General features: G+C 47.6%; 1 protein-coding gene across 9 annotated transcripts in view; it reads right to left on the bottom strand.

Moving 5' to 3' along the window:
• ZNF592 (zinc finger protein 592) overlaps positions 1–22198 on the bottom strand; it is a 44349-nt gene that overhangs the window by 18683 nt on the left and 3468 nt on the right. For 8 of the 9 annotated variants that reach the window (XM_035899405.1, XM_035899407.1, XM_035899403.1 and 5 more), the window contains exon 2: positions 18151–20462. In XM_035899405.1, the coding sequence (XP_035755298.1) occupies positions 18151–20454 (2304 nt within the window). In that variant the 5' untranslated portion in view covers positions 20455–20462. Of the gene's footprint in view, positions 1–725; positions 1936–18150; positions 20463–22198 lie in introns of those variants that run through there. The other variant, XM_035899413.1, reaches the window with a different exon arrangement.

Below are 22198 nucleotides of genomic sequence, written 5' to 3'. Positions count from 1 at the left end.
GCCCTGGGCAGCCCCTTCCAGTGCCTGACAGCCCTTGCGGGGAAGGAATTTCTCCCAATGTCCAACCTAAACCTGCCCTGGCACAATTTGAGGCCGTTTCCCCTCGTCCCATCGCCCGTTCCCTGGGAGCAGAGCCCGATCCCCCCCAGCTCCCCCCTCCTGTCAGGCAGCTGTAGGGAGCGATAAGGTCTCCCCTCAGCCTCCTCTTCTCCATGTTCAACACCCCCCGCTCCCCCAGCCGCTCCCCAGCAGCCTGGGGCTCCAGACCCCTCCCCAGCTTCGTCGCTCTCCCCTGGACATGTTCCAGCAATGCAACGTCTTTCCTGTAGTTTCTTGTACTTCACGTGTGCAGTTTTTTACGTGGACGTATCATCTCAGTTTCAGCAGCTGTCAAACCTCTGCTCCCTTTCACAGGTGTCTCGACTCTTGCATATTCCTTCAAAGCCTTAGAGCAGCTACTCATCCTCTGTAGGATCGGCATTACTTGATGCCTAAGCAGGAGCAGAGCTGGAGCAGGTACCAGCCCTCCAGCCTTGAGCCCTCTAGAAGTTCAAACTCTCTTCTGTCATTAATAAATCCACGCAAAATTACTCCTCTACTCCTAACTCTAGTTTAAGAATGAACTACAGCGAGCAGCTAATTACGGATTATCAAATCAGTTCATTTAACTACATAATTTCTTAAGTTATGGGGCTCATTAAATCAGAGATGGTGAGAAGTTGTACCAGAGGATAGGTCTACACAGTCAAACAGAGCTTTAAATGTAGCATGTGCCCACGCAGACGGAGCAAACCAAGTCCTGCAGACTTCACTGCTGGCAACCAGGGTAGAAACCTAGGACAGAAGCTCCTAAATCCGACAAAAAAATAACCTAAGATTAAGGGCCAACTCTGTTTTCTGTATCATTGCTATTTCATGCAGCGTCTCTGTGATGCTCCACTATATAACATCTAAACCACTGCAGGTAAGAGAAAGCATCATTTATAATAAAATGCAAAGCTATGACAAACCTCAAAAGGTTTGGGGGGGCAGGGAGGGGAATAAAAAATTATAGTCTCGAAGGATGAAACTGCAGAAATTGCCAAACACATCAAAAGCCTTGGACACATGATCTGAGGTGTGTGGCAACTTAGGTTTAGAGGAGAAAAGGTTTCCCCAGGGAAGAGGGAAATGGGTGGAAGGAACCATATTGTAGGACCCCCCCACGCACGCACCCAAACGCAATTCAGATAAACTCAAAGAGTATTTCAGCCCTTCCTTGAATGCTGGAGAAGCCCCCTAATCTCAGCAAAGACAAACAGTGCTACTGAGCCACGGGCTGAGCCATGAAATATAAAGGGGAATGGGAAAATGGGAAATAGAAGAGCCCCCCAGACCTCTCTGCGAGGAGCTGAGCAGGACCTTACATTCTCCAAAGCTCTCTCAAATCTCCAGATAAGAGCTACAAGATTAAATTAATGTTCAGGGCAGTTTTATTGTGATTTATGGCATTTTCTTCTAGCCGGGTTTCGATTTGTAATGGGAAATTTAACTAAACAGGACTCCTCTCACTTCGATCCCACCTAGTATTTAGGGCAGACTGAGCCCAACCACAAGCTGAAGCACTTTGCGCCCCTAGCTTAGCGAGAAACATTTCCTCTCCAGGTCCCGCCTTGTCCAAGCCAATTTAGTTTCAATTTTAAGCCTGCAAAGAGGCAGTTTGGGGCTCACCTCTTCCTTCCCAGCATGTCATACCCACTGCACCCCGAGGCACCCATGCAATCAGTACACGTTAAAAACCTGAATTCTCACTGCTGTGCGTGCTTGTGCTGGATCCAAAATATGCCAAAACTGCCTGATATTTAAGCGTAGGGCAGAAAAGTTTGGGGGACAGCTAGCAAGAGGCATCAAAGCTAGTGGTTATCTTCTTCAGGCTCCACAAGAGCAGGGTTGTTTAGGGGTTGTTTAGTCTGGGGAAGAGGAGGCTGAGGGGAGACCTTATCGCTCCCTGCAACTGCCTGATAGGAGGGGGGAGCCGGGGGGGGTCAAGCTTTGCTCCCAAGGAACGAGCGATGGGACAAGGGGAAACGGCCTCAAGTTGTGCCAGGGCAGGATTAGGTTGGACATTGGGAAAAATTCCTTCCCCGCAAGGGCTGTCAAGCACTGGAAGGGGCTGCCCAGGGAAGGCGTTGAGTCCCCATCCTTGGGGGTATTTAAAAGCCAGGCAGACGAGGTGCTTAGGGACTGGGTTTAGTGGTGGGATGGCAGGGTTAGGGGAACAGCTGGGCTTGGGGATCTTAAAGGGCTTTTCCTACCTCAACGATTCTATGATTCTAGGAAGCCCGCTGGGAGTGCGTACCCACGATATGGGAATAAAAAGCAAGCCTCAGTGAGGATAAAGCTAAATTAATTTGTTTTGTCTGCAGATGCCGGGGAAGAAGCTGGAAGGATTCCTGTGCTGACACCACGCTCTGCAGGGGGGGCACAAAGAAACCGGCCCGAGCCTCCAAGTTCAGATCTTTTCATAGAAGAGACAAGAAGTTAGGGAGTAAACAGACAAAGCATCTCCCTGCTTCATGAAACACATCCGAGCTCTCCAGAGGAGCCAACAGCCATGTAGGTAAGGAAGATCTGACCTGCAGATGCATCAGGCTACCTGGATTTCCAAAAGGGTTTTGCAACACCCTTCGCTAAAGGTTTTTAAGGGAACTAAGCTGCCACGGCATGAGACAAATAAGGTTTTTACATGGATGAATAAGTAGAAGAAAAGAATAAACAGCTGGTTCTTTGATGGAGGAAGGTCCCCGGGAAGTTCTGCTGGGATTTGGGCTCTTCAAAATACTCTCAAAGTATCTGGGAAAGAGAAATGAGCAGCGAAACAGCAAAGGTTGATGACCAGAACCCAGTAACTCAGCATGTCACAAGTAAGGGCTGATCATGAAGAACTGCAAAAAGACCCTGCGGGTCTGAGTGACTGGGTAATAAAATGGCAGGTTGTATTTTTCCACTGAATCAATCAAGGAATACAGTAGAGCTGAAGAACGTTCCATGGAGGGAAAAAATTATAATCGGCATCTATACGCTCACGCTTATCCCTTTCTTAACACCCGCAGAAGAAGATGCAAAGCCAGGAATCCTGCCCAGGGGCCCCATAGGAGGGCCCGCTCCTCCGTTTCATGCTGCATTTGTCAGGAGGAGCCGGGCAGCCGCATCTGGGCTCCTCCAGCGAAGGCTTCGTCTGGGAGACGGAGTGGCTTTTTCTTGTGCAACTCTTCTGCTTTGTATGAGAAATCGTAACTTGGTTCCAGATGTCACATTTTTATCTCTCTCCTAGTTTTCCATGACTCTTCAAAGAAGTCTGGCAGCAATTTGAGACATTCGTTAGTCAGTTATTTCTAAAGCGTGTTACCAGGATATGATTTTGAGTTGTGTAATGTCTGTGTTTTTCATATATTCCCATAACCTACACTTTAATCAGGAGTTATTTATTACAAGTTTTCTTTAATTCTCGTTTGCCTGCCACATTTCGTTTGGGCTTTTCTTCCAGAAGTCACATTCATACACGTACAAAAACGCTCAGAAGCTCAAACATTTCAGAATACTTGATTTTATTCCCATTTTTACTTATTAGCTTCTCTAGAAGGAGAAGCAAAACTCACTGAAGCAGAGTGAAGGTTGAAAAAACACACCGCTCCAAAAAAGTTCGTCTATTTGGTTGGCCACAGAGGTGTTTGGAAGTCAGAAAATTTATAATTAACGCAGAGTTTTGCTCTGGAAAGTGCCTGCTCGGGGGCGGCCCGATTCACCTTTCTGTTCCATTGACAGGGTTGGTGACACAACTCGGCGTCCAATTTGATCCATTCATGAGCGTGTTTCCTTCCAACCTCTGGCGGCGCAGAGCACCCCAGATCAGAGAGTCAGCAAGCTCCCATCTTCTCATACACCAGTGTCACTGCAAAATTCCTGTGGACAATTTTCTTGCTCAGCTGAAACTGGTGTGCTGTGAGGGCCCAACCCCATTGCACACCCCAGAAAGATGAACCGGTGGCACAAAAATCTTTGCTTTCACTGACTCCCGATGTGCAAGTGGAAACAGAACCAGCTTCGTTACAAGCAAAGGAACTTTGCATCTGTTTTGGAGTCTCTTTGCCGATACAGAGGTGTGAGCGACACTGATGAAGCTCACGTCTGTTTAACAGATGCCCTCAAACTACAAGAATCCTCCTTGACATGATCGTCACGTAGCTTCAGCTGAAAACACAGGGCTACACTGACTCTGTGGCATGGGATCAGGGCTAGAAAAGAAGAAAGTATTCACAGGGCTAATGATCTCCAAATTTAAAAAAAAAACAGATTACTAAGGACTCAGACTGAAACAGTTACAGGGGAACAGAAATTATATTTTCAGAATGCAAATGTTTTAAAGAGCACTTGTCCTTTACATATTCAAACCAAAAATCCCCCACCAGCAGTGCCCCAAAGCCCCAGTTCTTCCCACATCCAGCCTTCTGCGAGCTTTAATTTTTCTACTTTAGGCAGAGCTGCAGGAGCAGCTGATACCTCTGTATCTTGAAGTTAACCAGCATTTATCCCAGGGAGGCAGTAAGGGAAAGCTGATGTGAAGTTAAACTGCCACACCACAGCCAAGATCCAGATGCTCGGAGGATTATTTTTGCCTTTGTTTATTTCAACCATCCAGGTTACAAGGCTAGTAGACAAAATTTTATCAGTGTGAGGAGAAGTTGTGAGCAGAGAATTTCTTCTGCTGTCATTGTGATAACTAAAGCACACTCCTCCCCAGGCTCTCCTTAAACGAACAGGCATCAGTGCGCTAGCATGTTCAGTTCAGAGATGAAAAAAACCTACAAGAGAAACTCAAGATTATCAATTCTGACACACTAAAACCAGCGCATTCCAGTTTCAGTGACAGAACACGTGTCAAGTCCAGTCCTAATGTAGACGTTTGTGGTGGGGTGACCCTGGCTGGATGCTGGGTGCCCCCCAAAGCCACTCTATCACTGCCCCCCTCAGCTAGACAGGGGAGAGAAAACATAATGAAAAGCTTGTGGGTTGAGATAAGGAGAGATCACTCACCAGTTATCATCACAGTCAAAACAGAACTCGACTTGGGGAAATTAGTTTAATTTATCACCAATCAAATCAGAGTAGGATAATGAGAAATAAAACCAAAATCTTGTATCACCTTCTCCCCAACCCTCCCTTCTTCCCAGGCTCAACTTCACTCCCAGTTTTCTCCACCTCCTCCTGCCATCAGCACAGGGGGACAGGGAATGGGGGTTGGGGTCAGTCCATCCCACACTGTCTCTACCACTCCTTCCTCCTCAGGGGAGGACTCCTCACGCTCCTCCCCTGCTCCAGCCTGGGGTCCCTCTCGTGGCAGACAGTCCTCCATGAACTGCTCCAGCGTCAGTCCATCCCTCCCACAGGGTGCAGTCCCTCGGGAGCAGATGGCTCCAGCATGGGTCCATCCCTCCCACAGGGTGCAGTCCCTCAGAAGCAGATGGCTCCAGCGTGGGTCCCCCACAGGGTCATGAGCCCAGCCAGCAAACCTGCCCCAGCCTGGGCTCCTCTCCCCATGGGGCCACAGGCCCTTCCAGGAGCCTGCTCCAGCATGGGCTTCCCACAGGGTCACAGCCTCCTTCGAGCATCCCCCTGCTCTGGCTGCAGGGGGAGATCTGCTCTCCTGTCGGCCTCCCTGGGCTGCAAGGGCAACAGCCTGCCTTGCCATGGGCTGCACCAGGGGCTGCGGGGGAATCTCTGCTCCGGCGCCTGGAGCTCCTCCTGCCCTCCTGCACTGACCTGGGGGGCTACAGGGCTGCTCCTCTTACATATTCCCACTCCTCTCTTCAGCTGCAAATGCCATGGGTTGTTTGTTTGGTCGGTTTTTTTCCCTTTTCTTAAATACATTATCCCAGAGGCGCTACCACCATCACTGATGCGCTCGGCCTTGGCCAGCAGTGGGTCTGCCTTGGAGCCAGCTGGTGTTGGCTCTCTTGGACATGGGGAAGATTCTGGCAGCTTCTCACAGAAGTCACCCCTGTACCCTGTCGTGTGTCCCCCCCCCGCCTCACAAACCCAATATAACATTTATCCTAATTAACTCCTATACACTCTTGCATTGTCATACTCAAGCACAGGAAAGATATTTTTATTTCCTGGTTATAGTTGCCTATCTTAGTGGGGGTCGGGCTTTGCTCCCAAGGAACGGGCGATGGGACAAGGGGAAACGGCCTCAAGTTGTGCCAGGGCAGGTTTAGGTTGGACATTGGGAAAAATTCCTTCCCCGCAAGGGCTGTGAAGCACTGGAAGGGGCTGCCCAGGAAAGGCGTTGAGTCCCCATCCCTGGGGGTATTTAAAAGCTGGGCAGACGAGGTGCTTAGGGCCAGGGTTTAGTGGTGGGATGGCAGGGTTAGGGGAACGGTTGGGCTTGATGAGCTTAAAGGGCTTTTCCAACCTCAATGATTCTGTGATTCTATTTTGAGACATCAACCTAAGGAGCCAGTGGTACTGAGGAAGTCTGCTTGGCCTTCAGTTTAAAGGACATGACTACAAGGCATCATTCAATTCAAAACTTCTCCCATTTATCCTCTCTTCTACTACCTCCAGCTTACTTCCCTTCTCCACCCCATGTCTGTTCATCCTTGGCCTCATCGTTGCATCCCACCTCCTCCTGTCAACCCTGTTCACTCTCATTTGTATAACTGCACCTCACTCACTGCCCAACACTCCCAAACCCAGTGTCCTCCTCAGACCTTCACCAAGACCAACTCCTACAAACACACACATTAAATCATCTCCAGACACCAGGGTGCTTAAGCCTCCATAAAATATTACTCCCTGGAAGTTAAGGCTGTTCCATAACCACAAAATATACTTCTGTGTATGTGGAAAAATCCCTGGTTAAAGCACCAGCACAGTCCTAGAAACTTGACAGTTTTGGGAAACAAAATGGAATTTCAATGGAAAAAAACACTAGCAGCACAGATCTTAGACAATATTGCATCAAATAAGCTTAACTCTGAATTTTCTTAGTCTGTAGCTCTTTTCTCATTATGACCTCAGCCGTAATTCCAAAAATTTCAGTTTCCACATCTTTTCTTCTGACCCACTGTATTAGGTTTACGTGGCAAGGTTTTGGTAGCGGGGGGCTGCAGGGGCGGCCCCTGTGAGAAGACACCAGAAGCTGTCACCATGTCAGACAGAACCAGCTCCAAGATGGACCTGTCGCTGGCCAAAGCTGAGCTCATCAGCATCGCCGGTAGCACCGCTATGATAACATGTTTAAGAAAGGGTAAAAAATGCTGTCCAGCAGCTGGGAGAAAGGAGTGAGAATATGTGAGAGGAGCAGCCCTACAGACACCAAGGTTGATGAAGAAGGAGGGGGAGGAGGTGCTCCAAGCACCGGGGCAGCCTTTGGTGAAGACAGGCTGTCCACCTACAGCCCATGGAGGAGCCCATGGTGGAGCAGATCTCCACCCTAGAGCCTGCGGAGGACCCCGCACTGGAGGAGGTGGATGTGCCCTGAAGGAAGCTGCAGCCCTTGGAGAACCTGCACTGGCAAGAGCCGTGGACCGTGGAGAGGGGCCCACGCTGGAGCAGGTCTTCTGGCAGGACTTGTGACCCTGTGGGTACCCACACTGGAGCAGTCTGTTCCTGAAGGACTGCACCCCATAGAAAGGACCCAGATTGGAGAAGTTGGCATAGGACAGTTTCCTGTGGGAGGGACCCCAGGCTGGAGCAGGGCAAGAGAGCAAGGAGGAAGGAGCAGCAGAAACGACATGTGACGAACTGACCACAACCCCATTCCCCATCCCCCTGTGCTGCTGCGGGGGAGAGGTAGAAGAGCTGGGAGTGAAGTTGAGCCTGAGAAAAGAGGAGTGAGGGAAGGTGGTTTTAGGGTTGTTTTTTTTTCTCACCATCCTGCTCTGCTACAATTAATTCACAATTGTCCTATTTTCTCTTCTGGTCCTATTGTGAAGGGGGAGTGATAGAGCAGCTGGGTGGGCACCTGGTGGCCAACCAAGGCCAACCCACCAACAAACCACTCTGCCTCTCACATTGCAACTTGAAATCTGAACTCCCAGGTGCTAAAACAATCACTTACTGGATTACACAGAGTTTTCATATCATCGCTTTAAGGCACCAGTATAACTCCTGAAGTTACACAGCACATGTCCCCGCTCCTTTCTTATAATGGCAACATTAAAACCCTCTACTCTTCCCTGCAGGGCTGATATCTGCCCATCCATCAGTGGTGATGCCCATCTCGCAGCCTCTCAGCTCTGCTTCTTCCATCTCATCTGCACTTCTTTGTGCCTTGCATCCTATCAAAGAGAGCACCACAGCTGTTCAAATACCATTTTTGCTATAATCTTCACCAATCACTTAGCTTTTTCACCGATTCTCTTCCTACTTTACCCACCATTTATTTGCTAATCCCAACTCAAAGATTTCAGCTCTTGCTCCAGAAGGAAGATATAAACTCCCCACCTTCCATCAGCCTCTCTCATGCCCCATCACTAACAGCAACTTCTTGCTTCCTGGGATTTCATGACTGGTTTATGCCAAACTAATGTGTGCCTGCCACCCAAGAGGCGGTCACAGAATCAGAGAACGGTTGAGGTTGGAAGGGACCTCTCTGCTCAGGTAGGGCCATCTAGAGCCAGTTGCCTAGGAACATGTCCAGATGGCTTTTGAATACCTCCAAGGAGGGAGACTCCAGAACCTCTATGGGCAACCTGTGCCAGTGCATCACAGTCAAAAAGTGGTGGTTCCTTATGTTCAGAGGGAACCTCTTGTGTTTTGGTTTGTGCCCGTTGCCTCTGGTCCCAGCACTGGGCATCACTGGAAAGAGCTTGGCTCCATCTTCTTTGCACCCACCCTTCAGCTATTTATACACATCAATGACATTCCTCTCTCCCCCCATCTACTGAGGCAATTCTTTCAGCATAGAGGGTTATCTCCTCAGTCAAGCATGACCTCCCCTTGGTGGTCTGTCCTGATCACCTTCATGTCCTTCAGGTGTCTGAAATGGTTCCCAAGATTAGATGATCCATTACCTCCTCAGTGACTGAGGTGAGGCTGACCAGTATGTACTTCCCTGGATCCTTCTTCTTGCTGCTTCTCAAAGACAGGGGTGACATTTGCTTTCCTCCAGTCCTCAGGTACCTCTCCTAATCACCAGAATTGTTCAAAGATTATCAAGAGCGGCTTTGCAATGACATCTGCCAGCTCCCTCAGCACTTGTGCATGCATCCCATGAGGGTCCATGGACTGGTGTACATCCAGTTTAAGCATTCCCTGACCAATCTCCAGGTCCTTAGATTCCCAAAAGCCAGTCCTGCTAGCAAAGATTGAGGTGAAGGAGGCATTCAGTACCTCAAGTCTCTTCCATGTCCTGTGCCACCAGGTCCCCCATCCTATTCAGTGCCCACATTTTCCTCAATCTTCCTTTTGCTACTTATCTACTTACAAAAGCCCTTCTCGTTGCCTTTGACGTCCCCTACCAGATTCAATTGCAGGTAGGCTTTGGCTTTCCTACATCATCCCTGCATGCTCAGGTAGTGCCTCTACTTTCCTCTCACATTACTCTTCCCTGTTTCACCTTCTGTACACTCCCTTTTTAAGTCTGAGCTTTGCCAAGAGCAGGCATCACTGTGTTTTTGCGTGACTTGCTGTTTGCTGGGATGGACCGCTCCTGAGCGTGGAGGAGGCGTCCCTTGGTAGTATCAATCTCCTTTCTTGGGCCACTCTTCCCTCCAGGGTCTTATCCCATGGGACTGTATCAAGCAGACACCGAAAGAGGCCAAAGCCTGCTCTCCTGAAGTCCAGCGTTGTAATCTTGAATTTTGCCTTAGGACCCTGAACTCTACTATCTCACAGTCACCATGTTTGACCTTCACATCCCTTCGTTGTCAGCAAGTATGAGGTCCAGCAGAGCACCTCTCCTCGTTAGCTCCCCTATCACTTGGGTCAGGAAGTTGTTATCAAAGCTGCCCAGGAACCTCCTGGACTGTTTACGCCCTGCTGGGTTGTCCCACCAGCACGAATCAGGGTGGCTGAAGTCCCCCATGAGAACCAAGGTCTGTGAATATGAGGCTGCTTCCAGCCGTCTGTAGAAGGCCTCACCCGCTTGTTGTTCCTGGTCAGGTGGCCTATACCAGACATCCACTACAGCATCACCCATACCGGTCAGCTCTTTAATCCCGACCCATAAGCTCTCAGTTGGCTCCTCACCCATCCCCAGGCAGAGCTCCAGCTGCTGCCTCACATGAAGGACAACTCCACCTCCTCATCTTTCCAACCCATCCTTCGTAAAGAGCCTGTGTCCCTCCATCGCAACACTCCAGTTGTGTGAGCCGTCCTACCACATCTCTGTGATGCCAACGAGATCAGAGCCCTGCAACTGCACACAGACCTCCAGTCCCTCGTCTTTATTCCCCGTGCTGCGTGCATCAGCATTAGACACTTCAGAGAGGCATCTCCTCCTCACACTCCTTCCCCTCAGCAGCAGAACTGAGCAGACCACCACCTGGACTTCCATGACCCTGCCCATTGCCCTCAGAGCTCTGCAGTCACTTTTGACACTTTCCTGATTGCCCTTGGCACAATAATTGGTGCCCACATGGAAGAAGAGGGGAGCAGGAACCTTGTTGCCAGAAGACACCAGCTTCCAGCCTCAGTTTCCTTCCTACCTGGGACAGGCTCTGCCTCTGTCTCCAGTTGTTTCCTCCTTCTTGCTCCCAGCCACGTCTTGGCCCCCAGTCTGTACCCATGCTCATTCTCTTCTTCCACCAAGCTGGTCCCAGTCCCCCCGGGGCTGCAGGATCACCAGCGCCAGGAGAGCAAGCACAGGTGGCAAAGGAAGAGAGGGTGGGATTGTCGCCTTGCATGGCAGCAGATCACACATGGATTTAAGCAGACCATGGATCCACACCCTAGCCTTTCTTCCTCCCTAGCCTCTCCTCATTCCAATGCTCTCTTTCGACCTCAGGGTGCAGGCTCTCACTTCTATCCTGCCACTCATCTCTTTGTCTGCGCGCCCAGCAATCCCTCCCTGGAGCTCCGTTCCCTCAATGAGCTTTCAGCATATCATCCTCTATCCCTGTGCTTCTACAAAATCCAGAGGGAAAATTTCCATATAAAACAAAATGCGTCCACACTAGTATCTAAGGACTGCATTAATCACCCTAGGCTTGGGAGAGGGAGAAAGCAGCGCTTTATGGGGCCAAGAGAATTTTTGTTGATGTTCAATCCTCTTGTTTGCTAAATTAAAACATGAAGGGGGGGGGGGGGAGAAGAGAAAAATGGCAAAGATATGGCTGCTGTCTTGCTTGCTTGCTCCTTCGCTGCTGGGAAATTACCAGTGCAGCATGTGGTCCTCCTAGCTGCTGGCAAGTTTTGACCAATAAATTATAGAGCATTGATTTAAGAAGGAGAAGGAAGAAGAAAAAGAAAAGGCAGCAATAAAACTGCTTTTAAATAACTCCAGTGTAGGTGGTGCATAAACAGGATACATCACAACTTATTGAAAAACTCTTATTGGGCAAACAAAGGGCAACAGGAGATGGAAAAGGCAGAGGGGTGGGGGGAAGAAAAGCGCAAAGGTGCAAGAAAATTCAGAGTCCCTTAGTTTACATTTTGGACTTTATTCAAGTTCCCAGCTACCTCAGTGGATTTTGGGTGGTCAAGTCAAAAGAGACCAAAAAAAAAAAAAAAAACCCAACCCCCAAAATCCAGTAAGAAACATCTCTGGTTACCAGTAGATGGACAATTACACCCAAGAGGGTCAGGAACTACTCTGAATTCTTGCACATGTTATTGCGCACTGCTCTGTCCTTGCCAAAAAAACAAATAAGCTCCATCTCACACCAGTTTGTGTCTTTTGTTCATTACTTCTGCTGCAAACCTCTTCCAGAGTTCACTCCTCTGACAATTACAGATGGGCCTCTAATGTTCCATGTAAGTCTATTTCAGTCTGTCCTTGCATCATTGCTGCCCCTAGATTTTAAAAAGGTCTTTTCTTTAAGCACCACACTGGATACAGCGTCCTCTGTATCCCCTCTCACTCTTTAAGGAAAAGCCCAGCTAAAATGAGGGCACTGGGAGCTGCATGGGTTTTGTTCATCTCCTGTAATTTGAGCCCAGCCCTGAGAAGGCCACAGAAAACTCTCCGATGCTGAGGAACTGCCCAGGGCGATGCCTGCGAGTAGGGGAAGCACTTCTTCTTTGCAGATTTAGTTTCTGGTGGGGGGGCAGGGAAAAAAAAAAAGTGCCACAACCCTCACTTTAACACTGTGCCTACTACAGCACTGCAGGAGACCCACCCTAATTTGCCGGGTTTTGCCAAGCTAAACTCAAAGGTTTTTTAATTTCCCCTCCAGAGATCATCTTTCCATTTCTCTTGTTGTTCTTCCCTCGCTTATTCCAGTTCATCCCCGATAAGCAAAGCAGGGTGACTCCTCTCCAGCGAGACTATTTCCAGCAGTGACAGGGAGTACTCACGCAACCCTGACTGGTACTGCAGGGTCACATAAATCCCCTGCACTACCATCACCTTGGTCATTCAGAAACTTCTCGTGACCCAATACACGCATCCTGCTTTTCAGCTGCTTCATCCCATTCCTACTTGGTCTTCAAAATCATTTAGGTCCTCCTCTAGAATATTCACCATTTTCCATGATTTCTTACTCTGTTGGTTCAGCATGTTTTATCTGCACATTCATACTCCAAGGTCCTTAATACAAACATTAACTGCAGATGTATCCCAAAGCCACCCCTCAAGAGGTCTTATAAGCAACCTGTCCCAGTTGCAGTTACCTCCCTTTTACCCCCCTCTGCTCCAATCTCGTAAACCACCCTCTTCAGTACAGCCGTTCCTCACATGGCACTCTAAAACCATCCCACTGAACACCAAAAAGATTAGGATCTACCTATTTCTCTATTCCAAAAATAAATTATAGAAGATGTGTATCACATTAATTTGGCATAAACTGCACATATTTAATCATACCCTTCCCCCCCCACCCCCATCTTGCTCTAGGACGTAACACTGCTGTCATCAGACCAAACAGACCTGAAATTACACAGAACATCTGGTACCACCTTTTGAACATCTGGAGAAGCATAATGCCTACATGGAGCACAGCTAGTTGGAACAAAATCCAACCTACTCAATATTCAGATTCACATACCGCTTTCTTCTTGTGGTTCTGCGCTTGAAAAGCAGTAAACAGACCCCACCAAGCGACTCGATTCATAAGGCTGCAAAAACTGGGTCTCCAGAAAAGTAACTGTGATCCATTAAGATGATCTACTCAAAACATACACCCGGCAAATCCAGTTCTTCCTAATTCTGAAACTGATTATCTGACAATTTGCAAAGCCTATATATCCTGACTGTAAGCCACAGAGATCCCAACGCAGTATTTGGCCAAGATGAACTGCCTTCATCTTTATGCATATACTATACAGAAATAAACCAGGTGGGATTTCCCTGCGTACTTTGAACAACTGCAATCATGTAGCCGCCACATGTATAAAATGTAATATTAAGGTTAAGCTCTCCGTGTTTCTAAAGGTCTCAACCACAGCACGGTCCCCCTCTCCTGCTCTCACTTGCTCCAGATCTCCTCCTTTCCCTGCTGTCCAGACCACATCCGTATCTTTGTTCCTTCCTCCAAAACAACTGTGACCCAGCCATGTCATTCGCATTTTGGCCACACCTAGGAAAGTCGTTTACCTGCTATCAGTCCTATTAATATGGACTTCACCCAAGGCCATTCAGAAAGATAAGACCAAGTATTTCCCAAGCACCAACTGGAACAAACAAAGAGAAAACCCAACAGTCACCTTACCCAACAGCTACAGAAATGGGAAGATGTCACAGTAATTCACAATGTCATCGAAGTCTTAAGTATCAACATGGGGTAAGTTTTCTTGTGAAGCAGAGCCAGCTTAGGCTGTTCCCCCTCTCCAGTCCAATCATTCCTGCCTCTTACCGCAGCTTGCTCATCCTTCAGTTTCTGGATAACTGAAAGAATCGTATTGGAAAATAAGTCTTTCTCCTGCTATTCCTTTTCTTCATCAACCCTGCTAGATCAACCCTTCCTTCCTAGCGAGGTGACATACCCATTCCATATCAGGTCTAAAAAGGTTTTTGAGTTAAAAGCACTAGAACTGAGCACTTCAAAGTCTGCTCGGTCTCTCAAGTTATGGTCACATTAGATGTGCATGTCATGGTTACTAATGCAGATTTGGTGTCACTGAACAGAAGAGCTTCTAAGAACACTGATCAAAAACGCACCCAGCTTGTTTTGCATAGGTCAGGGGTCTCCACCTTCTAGTACAAATCCATGTGCTGGAGATAAATCACATTTACCCTTTGTCTTCAGCCAAAGATGCTCCTTCCCTTATATATCCCAAGAATTCCTACTTTTGGGACAATCTGGTACCAGGCATCTGCATAGCCCCAGATCATAGGCTTTAGGCCATAAGACAGTGGGGATATGCCCTGCTATTTCTTGAAGCTCTTCAAAAGGCATAAGCCAAGCCATAGCTTTACGTAGAAACTATCAAGATACTCCACACTTTCTCAAGAAGGCATGGCAAAGAGCTTGTGTCTGAATTCCAGGACAGAGCAAGAAATTTAAAAATTTTAAAAGCTTCCAAAATACTAGAGTGAAATTTTTTGTTAGCTGTAAGAAATTATGATGATCTCTCCCCCCCACCCCACACAGTTGCTTCTAAACCAGTGTTTCAATACAGAGAGAAAAACGTCAGGTATGGAGAAAGAAATACACACTGGTTTTTGCTCAAATGCGCAAAATTATGATAAATACTAAATAATTAGTCTCTTGCTATTTGGGGATGTGGTTCATGTCTGAGCTTGCCCATGGCTGTTAGTACCACCTCTGCATCCTGGAGGATTGTCCTCCAACAGTAGCATGCTCCTGATCAAGCACAGGTACACAACAACCGGTCGTGTACCTTTTTTTTTTTTTTTAAATTAGAAGTACCAGTATATAAATCAACACTTCCTGCCATGTGGCCGTAGTGGTTTCGACCAGCAACTGGGGGCACTAAAAGATTTGTTATGTTGAATACAGGTGTTACATCAATGCCTTCCTCAGTGATGCAATTTCTACCACTGCCCCAAAAATCAAGTGACCTGGCACGACCCTAGAGATGGAAACCAGAGTGAGAGCAAGCAGAGAGGAGGACAGGAATATTTTCCAGCCACCTAAGAAAGCGTTTGTGAAATCAGTCATTTGATCATCTTCAGCTCCTACCAACGTTCCTCTTTTTTTCTGACCGAAATAAAAACAGCAACCCAAGAAATTAGCTTCATTAACACAGAGTCAGGGGTATCCACAGCATCTTCTCAGAATGGGTTCGGCCAGTTCATGCTTTCTTATTCCACGAGCTGATGATGCATACTCCAACAGCCTTACCTATCTCCTTCTCACACCACATTTAATATCAGACCTGCTTACGTTCATTAACACCTCTGATATGGAAAACCTTCAGCTTCTCGTGCCTCGCTACTAATGGGATCTACCCAAGTGACACACATGACATCACGGCAATCCACACCACCTCCCTCGGATTGCTCAGAGAAGCTGAGCGTGGCACCCATCTACTGCAGGGACCCCTACAAGACCACCAATATTCACCCATCCTTTCACCTCTCAGCCCAGTGACACCAAATACCTTGGGCACTGCTAGAAGGCAGAGGGATGGTTTCCATTAGCTACTGCTAAATCTGGAGGCACACAGTTACATGCATACGGGCAACAAACTCTTATTTCCATCAGAAATGTAATAGTTGTGCTGAAACAGATGTTCCGGGAACAGGATGGAGCACCACCGGGTAGTCTGGAGGACAGCAGACGCAGTGGAAAAGGATTCCCACAGCAACACATGCATCCCGTTGAGTATAAGTACGGGAAGATCAAACAGGGAGGAGATGGTTTTACAAGCTCCAATGCTGCCTCTTTTTCCCGTTTTTCAACGCTTCTGTTCAGAAAAATACTACAAAAATAATCTCACATCTAGCAGCCCTAACTTGAAGCGAGAGGCTTAAATTCTTTTCTTGGTTAAGTTACAGAATAAATTATTTGATTACAAGCTAAAAATACTTACTATCAGACATTCCTTCTCTCTTTAAGGAGCTCTTGAAATGATAATCCCACAACAAAAATAGGAAATACATTTTTAATGCGACTGATTAACATTGTAGCTCACTTTGGAGCACTCACTGTATCCCTTCACCTGAAGGTTTTAATTCCAGACTGCTGACATTTCCTAAAAAGTTATTATAGTTGAAAAATAAGTTACAGTGTTGACAGAGCGCAATGCTCGCTGGTCTGCCTCGGGCAAGAAACCTGATTACATGGCCATGCCAATCCCTCCTGGCCTCACCATTTTTCACGACATAAAAACCATTCAGCTATAATCTATTTTTTTTGCTGCTGATGAATTTAAGAGAAAGATAACAAAGCATCTAAACAGGACCACAGCAACCTCAATACTCCTGCAAGCCATTTAACAAGCAAAGGGAGGCTCTGGAAGAAGCAGGTACTACGATGGCCATGGCAGAGACCGGTGGTCATCTCCCCAAATGTCTTGTGTTGGCATGGAGTCCTTGTTCGTGGAGTTTCTGGATGAGACTGTATGGGGAGCCTGCCAGCTCTGCTGGTAGCCAGACCAACATGGAAAGCTTTCACCTCATCTAAAGAGATAAGGAGAAATGATTCCTCCTCCTGTTCAACTTCAGGGTGGTTTATACTTAAACAGGATTGACTGCATCCTCCTGTATTGGGTCAGGCAGAGATGGAGTTAGTTTTCCCCATAGCAGCACTCACAGTTCTGTGCTCTCTGTTGGTACCTAAAAAGGCGTGGTAAGACACCAGGGTTTCGGCTACTGCTGAGTAGCACTCGCACAGCATCAAGGCTGTGTCTCCAACGTTCCCAACAACAACAACAGTGGGCTGAGAGGGGACACAGCCAAGACACCTGACCCAAACTGACCAAAGGGATATTCCATACCACATGACATTGGCTCAGAGATAAAAGCTAAGGGAAGGAGGGAGGCGGGGGGACAGGGGGAAGAGGGGGCATTCAGGTTTTACAACATTTTGTCTTCCAGAGCAACCATTATGTGTACTGAAGCCCTGCTTCCTGGGAAATGGCTGGACATCGCCTGCTAATGGGAAGTAGAGAATAAAAATCTTGGTTTTCCTTTTGCTACCGCATGCAGCATTTTGCCCCTACTTAAGAGGGGAATGATAGAACGACTGGGCACCTGGCATCCAGCCAAGGTCAACCCATCACACTTCCAAAATAAAAAACATAAACAAAGCCTATGGTCTTTGTACACAATGAAGAGTGTCTGCTCCTCTTCGTCAGTAGAAACCCAAGCTGGAGTTTCAAAGGGGATTCAGACTGTCCATCTGCACCTACAAGGGAGGTCCATGAAGGCAATGGAGACCCCAGCAGGGCAGCACTGGAGCAAGGCAGGAGGAAGCAACCAACAAGGCTCCTGAGCCTTCCTGTGGAAACGTGGCACCAACTCTTCCCTCTCCCAATCAAAGGGCAAAACCAGCCAAAAGCAGTCTTCCACCCCACATCCCGCACTGCTCGCATCCCAGCCAGTCCCGTCCCAATACACACTTTACCACGCTAACAGTAAAAACAGCACCTGACATTCAAAGCATTACACAGAGGATTTTGGCACGAGTTCTAGGAAAGGTAAAATTAAATTGTGTCAAATCTCCTCTAGCCACACTTAGAGCACAAAAACCCGTTTCAGGTAGCGCTCCACCTGTCCTCCCCTACAGCACTCCTGCACACCTCATTCAAGCAATCTTTGATCTTCAACAACTTCCTTTGATGTTCAAGGATCTCCACCGTCTCCTCACTACCCTCTTTTTGTTGGCAAAGGGTAAAAAGAGGGCAGGCAAGCAAGCAATGCTACACATCCTTTCACACACATATGTCCGGGTTCATGCGCATCCCAAATCCTCCCCACAAGTACTTTTTTAGGCAAAGTGACTCATTTGCAACTTACAATGCCTATTTTTTTCCCCTAGAGGACAATCTCTTTAAACTCAGAGAGATTTAACTAATAACATTAAAATGATGACTTACCAATCTCTCATTATCTTCTGAAGTTCTCTGGTAATGAGCTGCTAAAGCAACGTAATCCTGCGCCTGCTTGTTACACTCTAAACACTTAAGTCCATGACGGATTAGTCTCAATGGGTCCGTATAGAGAGGCAAGGCTGGCTGAGTGTTAGCAGAAATTCCTACCCCACCTCCTGAAGCAGCACTGGGCTTACATGAAGCAGAGGGCGAGTGCAAAGTCTGAGGAGCCGGAGAGCTTGTAGGAGAAGGTGAAAACATTTGGTCTAAGGAAATTGGTTTCATTAGCAGCTGGGAACACTGCATGATCAATCCTTTGCTCTTATGATCTCTTGCATGTTTAAGCAAGCTACACTTATTAAAAAAAAGTAGCATAGTTGAACACTGAGTGCACATGACTTCAATATGAACACTTCGTCTACTATAGTGTTGAGTCAGACTTTTCTCTAAGGCAAACGAGTCCCCACATTCCAGGCAACAATACCCAGAGGCAGGTAAATTAATACTCGTGTCAGGCGGAGGGCTAAGGTTGGGAGTATATACTGGCACCGGATTGGCACTGTGTAGTACTTTATTAAACGCCTCCACGATGACAGGAGCAGCTTTCTTGACTTGGTGCACCAGTGGCATGGACATCTGCGTCACCTGAGGCTGATTTCGCCTCTGTGCGGAGGACTTCGCTGTAACAGAAGCAGCAACGCTATGCGGAACTAAGTTGAGATTTGCCAAGTGCACGGCTTTGGGAAGAAGGCTGGAGGTGGTCATGTTGGACGGCTGCATCACGATACCCTGCTGCTGCCTCTTACCACCTACTTTTATGGCACTGCTGCCGCAGTTTGGCAGTGGAGACAAGGACATGGCACACGTGCTGTTTGCAGCCATATCTGTTTTCATACTGTCCACATAAGGACTCACGACGTTTGACAGCTGGATGGCCACAGCAGCCCCATTTTTGGTTGAATTCTTGCTAGCCTCGCTTTCCATAACTGTACTAGTGTCAGGGGATGTGAAAGATTTGATAAACTCTTCAGCAGATGAGGTTTCCACAGGCGACTCTTCTGAAGATTTGCCCAACTCATCGTTTTCTGGCAAAATTCTAGTTACAGTTCTTTTAATTTCACCAGAGGATGTCTTGATAGTCTTTATTCTAACTTTGGGAATAGCTGGCGGAGAGCCAGCTGCCATGGAAGGAGAGCCTTTCCCACTGCTGTCACTGCACACACTTCGAGGACTCTCAGGCTGCTTGCTGGCCTTCCTTACCATCTCTAAGGGGCTTCGGGGACTCTTTGGTGACTTGGGCATTTTTGGACTTCCCTTCGTCCCATCTTTAAAAGGACCAGGTTCCTTGGTAAGGTTTGGCTGATCGCCTTTTGGAATACACGCAACCTTTTTGGCCTGAAGAGCTACTAACGCTGCCACGCAGGATGACAACTTTGAATGAGTTGGCTTTAACCTCTGGCGCGGCGGTACCGACAAAGACATATTCAGCTCGGGCCCGGACCCCTTACTTTCTCCTAAATTATTATGAGGGAGGTCTCCAAACACCAAGCCTTCTCCAAGAAAGCTATTGGTATCTACCAAGTCCTTGCTGGACTCCACAAATCTCTCTGTGGCTTTGTCTTGTTCTCTCCTGCTCATTTCCAGCCTACCCTCAGGCTGGCAGTGGATTTCCATCTTTTGTTCCTTTTTACAGTATTGATCAAACATGCTTAGTTCAGGCTCTGGTACCTTCCTCAGATGATCCAGCACTGAAGCTCCTGTCACATACACTGAAGGTGGTGGAAAATACGGCGTTTGGGCATGTTTGGGTTTATCACCAACACTGTTCTCTTTGAATGCGTCCTCTGGTTCAGGGCTGGAAATTGGGCTAAACTGACTAAATGTTGGCAAAGGCTCTGACTTGGACTGGTCCAGTTTATCAGAGTAACTTCTTGAGCTGTCACCATTAATAAAAGTTGACTCAAACTTGCCGTAATTATGCACTAAAGCGTGAGCCTCTGAGGGCAGATCGGACCCACGAAACCCATTGTGTAGCAGACCAGTCCCGAGGTGATTCCCCTCTTTTTCTGCTTCAAAGGACTCCTGGCGACTCGTGTTCTTCACGATCACACTCACAACAGGAGCATCGGAGGGAGGCAAAGAGTGGGATAAGGAGACGTTCTCATCTATGCAGATTCCCGATGATTTCAGGTGAGTCTCATTCTCCTCCCCAGTTGATGGGATGGTCTCCTTGGCATCAAGGCTAGTTGGATCGGGGATGTCAAAAGCAGCCAAGAGGTCATCGAAGTCTGGGGTTTTCATGTCCCCCATGATGAAAGCTACAATTAAAAGCAAAAAAACCCCAAAAAGTTGTCAGGTACATTTCCCCTAAGGACAAACTTTGTAAGACTCATTTGCATAAACATCTTAGCATGACAAAACCCACAACTGCCCAAAACCGCTAACACAGCAGGGTACAAAGGCCAGAAACATCTGCAGCAGACACTTCAGCTCCCATTTTAACTATTCCTAGGTTGACTGTTTATAGACAAAAATATTAGCCCAGCTTTTTCAACACAACACTGCCGTTTCGCAGGGCATCATGGGGAAGGCAATTCTCCTGCCCTAGCTGTACCTGGACGATCAGCTTGAGCTGGCAGGGGCAAGTGACAAGTGACAGGAGCTGTTTACTCCCATCCTGCAACACCATCCGCCCTTTCCAGGTTGTGGGCAGAGCTGCTCCTGGTGCTTCAAGCAACTGTGTGGGAGACAGCATCGCCTTCTCCCAAGGTCCCCGAGAGCAGAGCCCGTTCAAACATGACCTTTTAAATGACACCAAGCTCATGCAGGGGATGTCTTTTCAATCTGTCAGATGCTTCACTACTCCAAAACCAGCCGTTATCATGAGCCTCAACAGGAAAGACTCAGAAGTACATTACTACAGGGTTTCTTTTTTGCTTGGTTGGGTTTTTTTTCTAGAGCTAACAGGCAACGATCACTGCCTATTTCTCAACAGATTGTCACATCTGAAGAAGTCAGTCCTCCTCCAAGGAAAAAAGCCAGGAGTAAACAGGTGACCCAAGAAAAACAGGCCTGAAAAGCGAGATGACTCCCTACCCAGAGCAATTTAAATAAATGAAGTCTTCAGTAAATATTTCAATACAGCAGCTCAAAGCACAGTAAACGAAGCAGGGTTTGTTTGAAACAGGGGCAATCCTTAATTAGGTAATGATGCAAGGCAAAACTGCCCAAAGACACAATAAAGGATCATATCTAAATCATAACAAGAAATGGTGTTCCCAGCCAGCTCTCCCTCTGCCCTCCAGAAGGGAAGTGGGGACTCAGACGCTCGCCACAGAGTCCTACAACAGCGATAATCAAGCTCTGATGAGGTGCATAATGAAAGCTGACAGCACAGCATTACTTGAACATTTGTGTTCACTACTGTCAGGGATACTGGTTCTTCCCCTGTTTAATGAAAATATTTTCAAGTTGGCGCCATATAGAGATTCCCAAATATTTAATAAGCCATTATTTTATACATGTTCCATTTAAACCCCAAATTTATGTGAACTGATATATGCTGCACGCAGGGGAGAAAGAAAATCGTGAAGAGTGGCAACTGCGCTAGCAGAGCACCAGCTCCTACTTGGCAAGGAGCACCCACAGGCAGGGTAAGTCCTGCCACGCTCACTTGACTTGGGCTGCATCAGCACTTGCCAACAGAGAGGGCGGCAAAGTTTAGCAGAGGTGAAGGGAGGGGGAGGATCCTGGGACAAGGCGGAAGGAGAGGAAGAAGCTGTCTGACACCTTCCCACAAGGCCATGGATTTAAGGCTGCTTTCATTATTTACAGTTGGGTTTGAACATTTGTCAAGCATCACATCAAGACCAAACAAAACGCAACCCTTCCTGCCAGACTGCTGGTAGGAGGAACAATTTACAGAGCTGGGCCAGGAGAAATCGCTTCAGCATGGAACAAGACCATACCTTACTTTGGTATGGTCTTTGAGCTTTAGTGCAGCCATGCCTACAGACAAGCTCCAGAGGTGTTGCTTTGGTTAATCTACTGCAAA

Source organism: Egretta garzetta, unplaced genomic scaffold, assembly GCF_000687185.1.
Source record: "Egretta garzetta isolate BGI_Z169 unplaced genomic scaffold, ASM68718v1 scaffold287, whole genome shotgun sequence".
Taxonomy (NCBI): Eukaryota; Metazoa; Chordata; class Aves; order Pelecaniformes; family Ardeidae; genus Egretta; species Egretta garzetta.
Note: the sequence above shows the minus strand (reverse complement) of the source record. Positions and strands in the feature narration are given on the sequence as shown.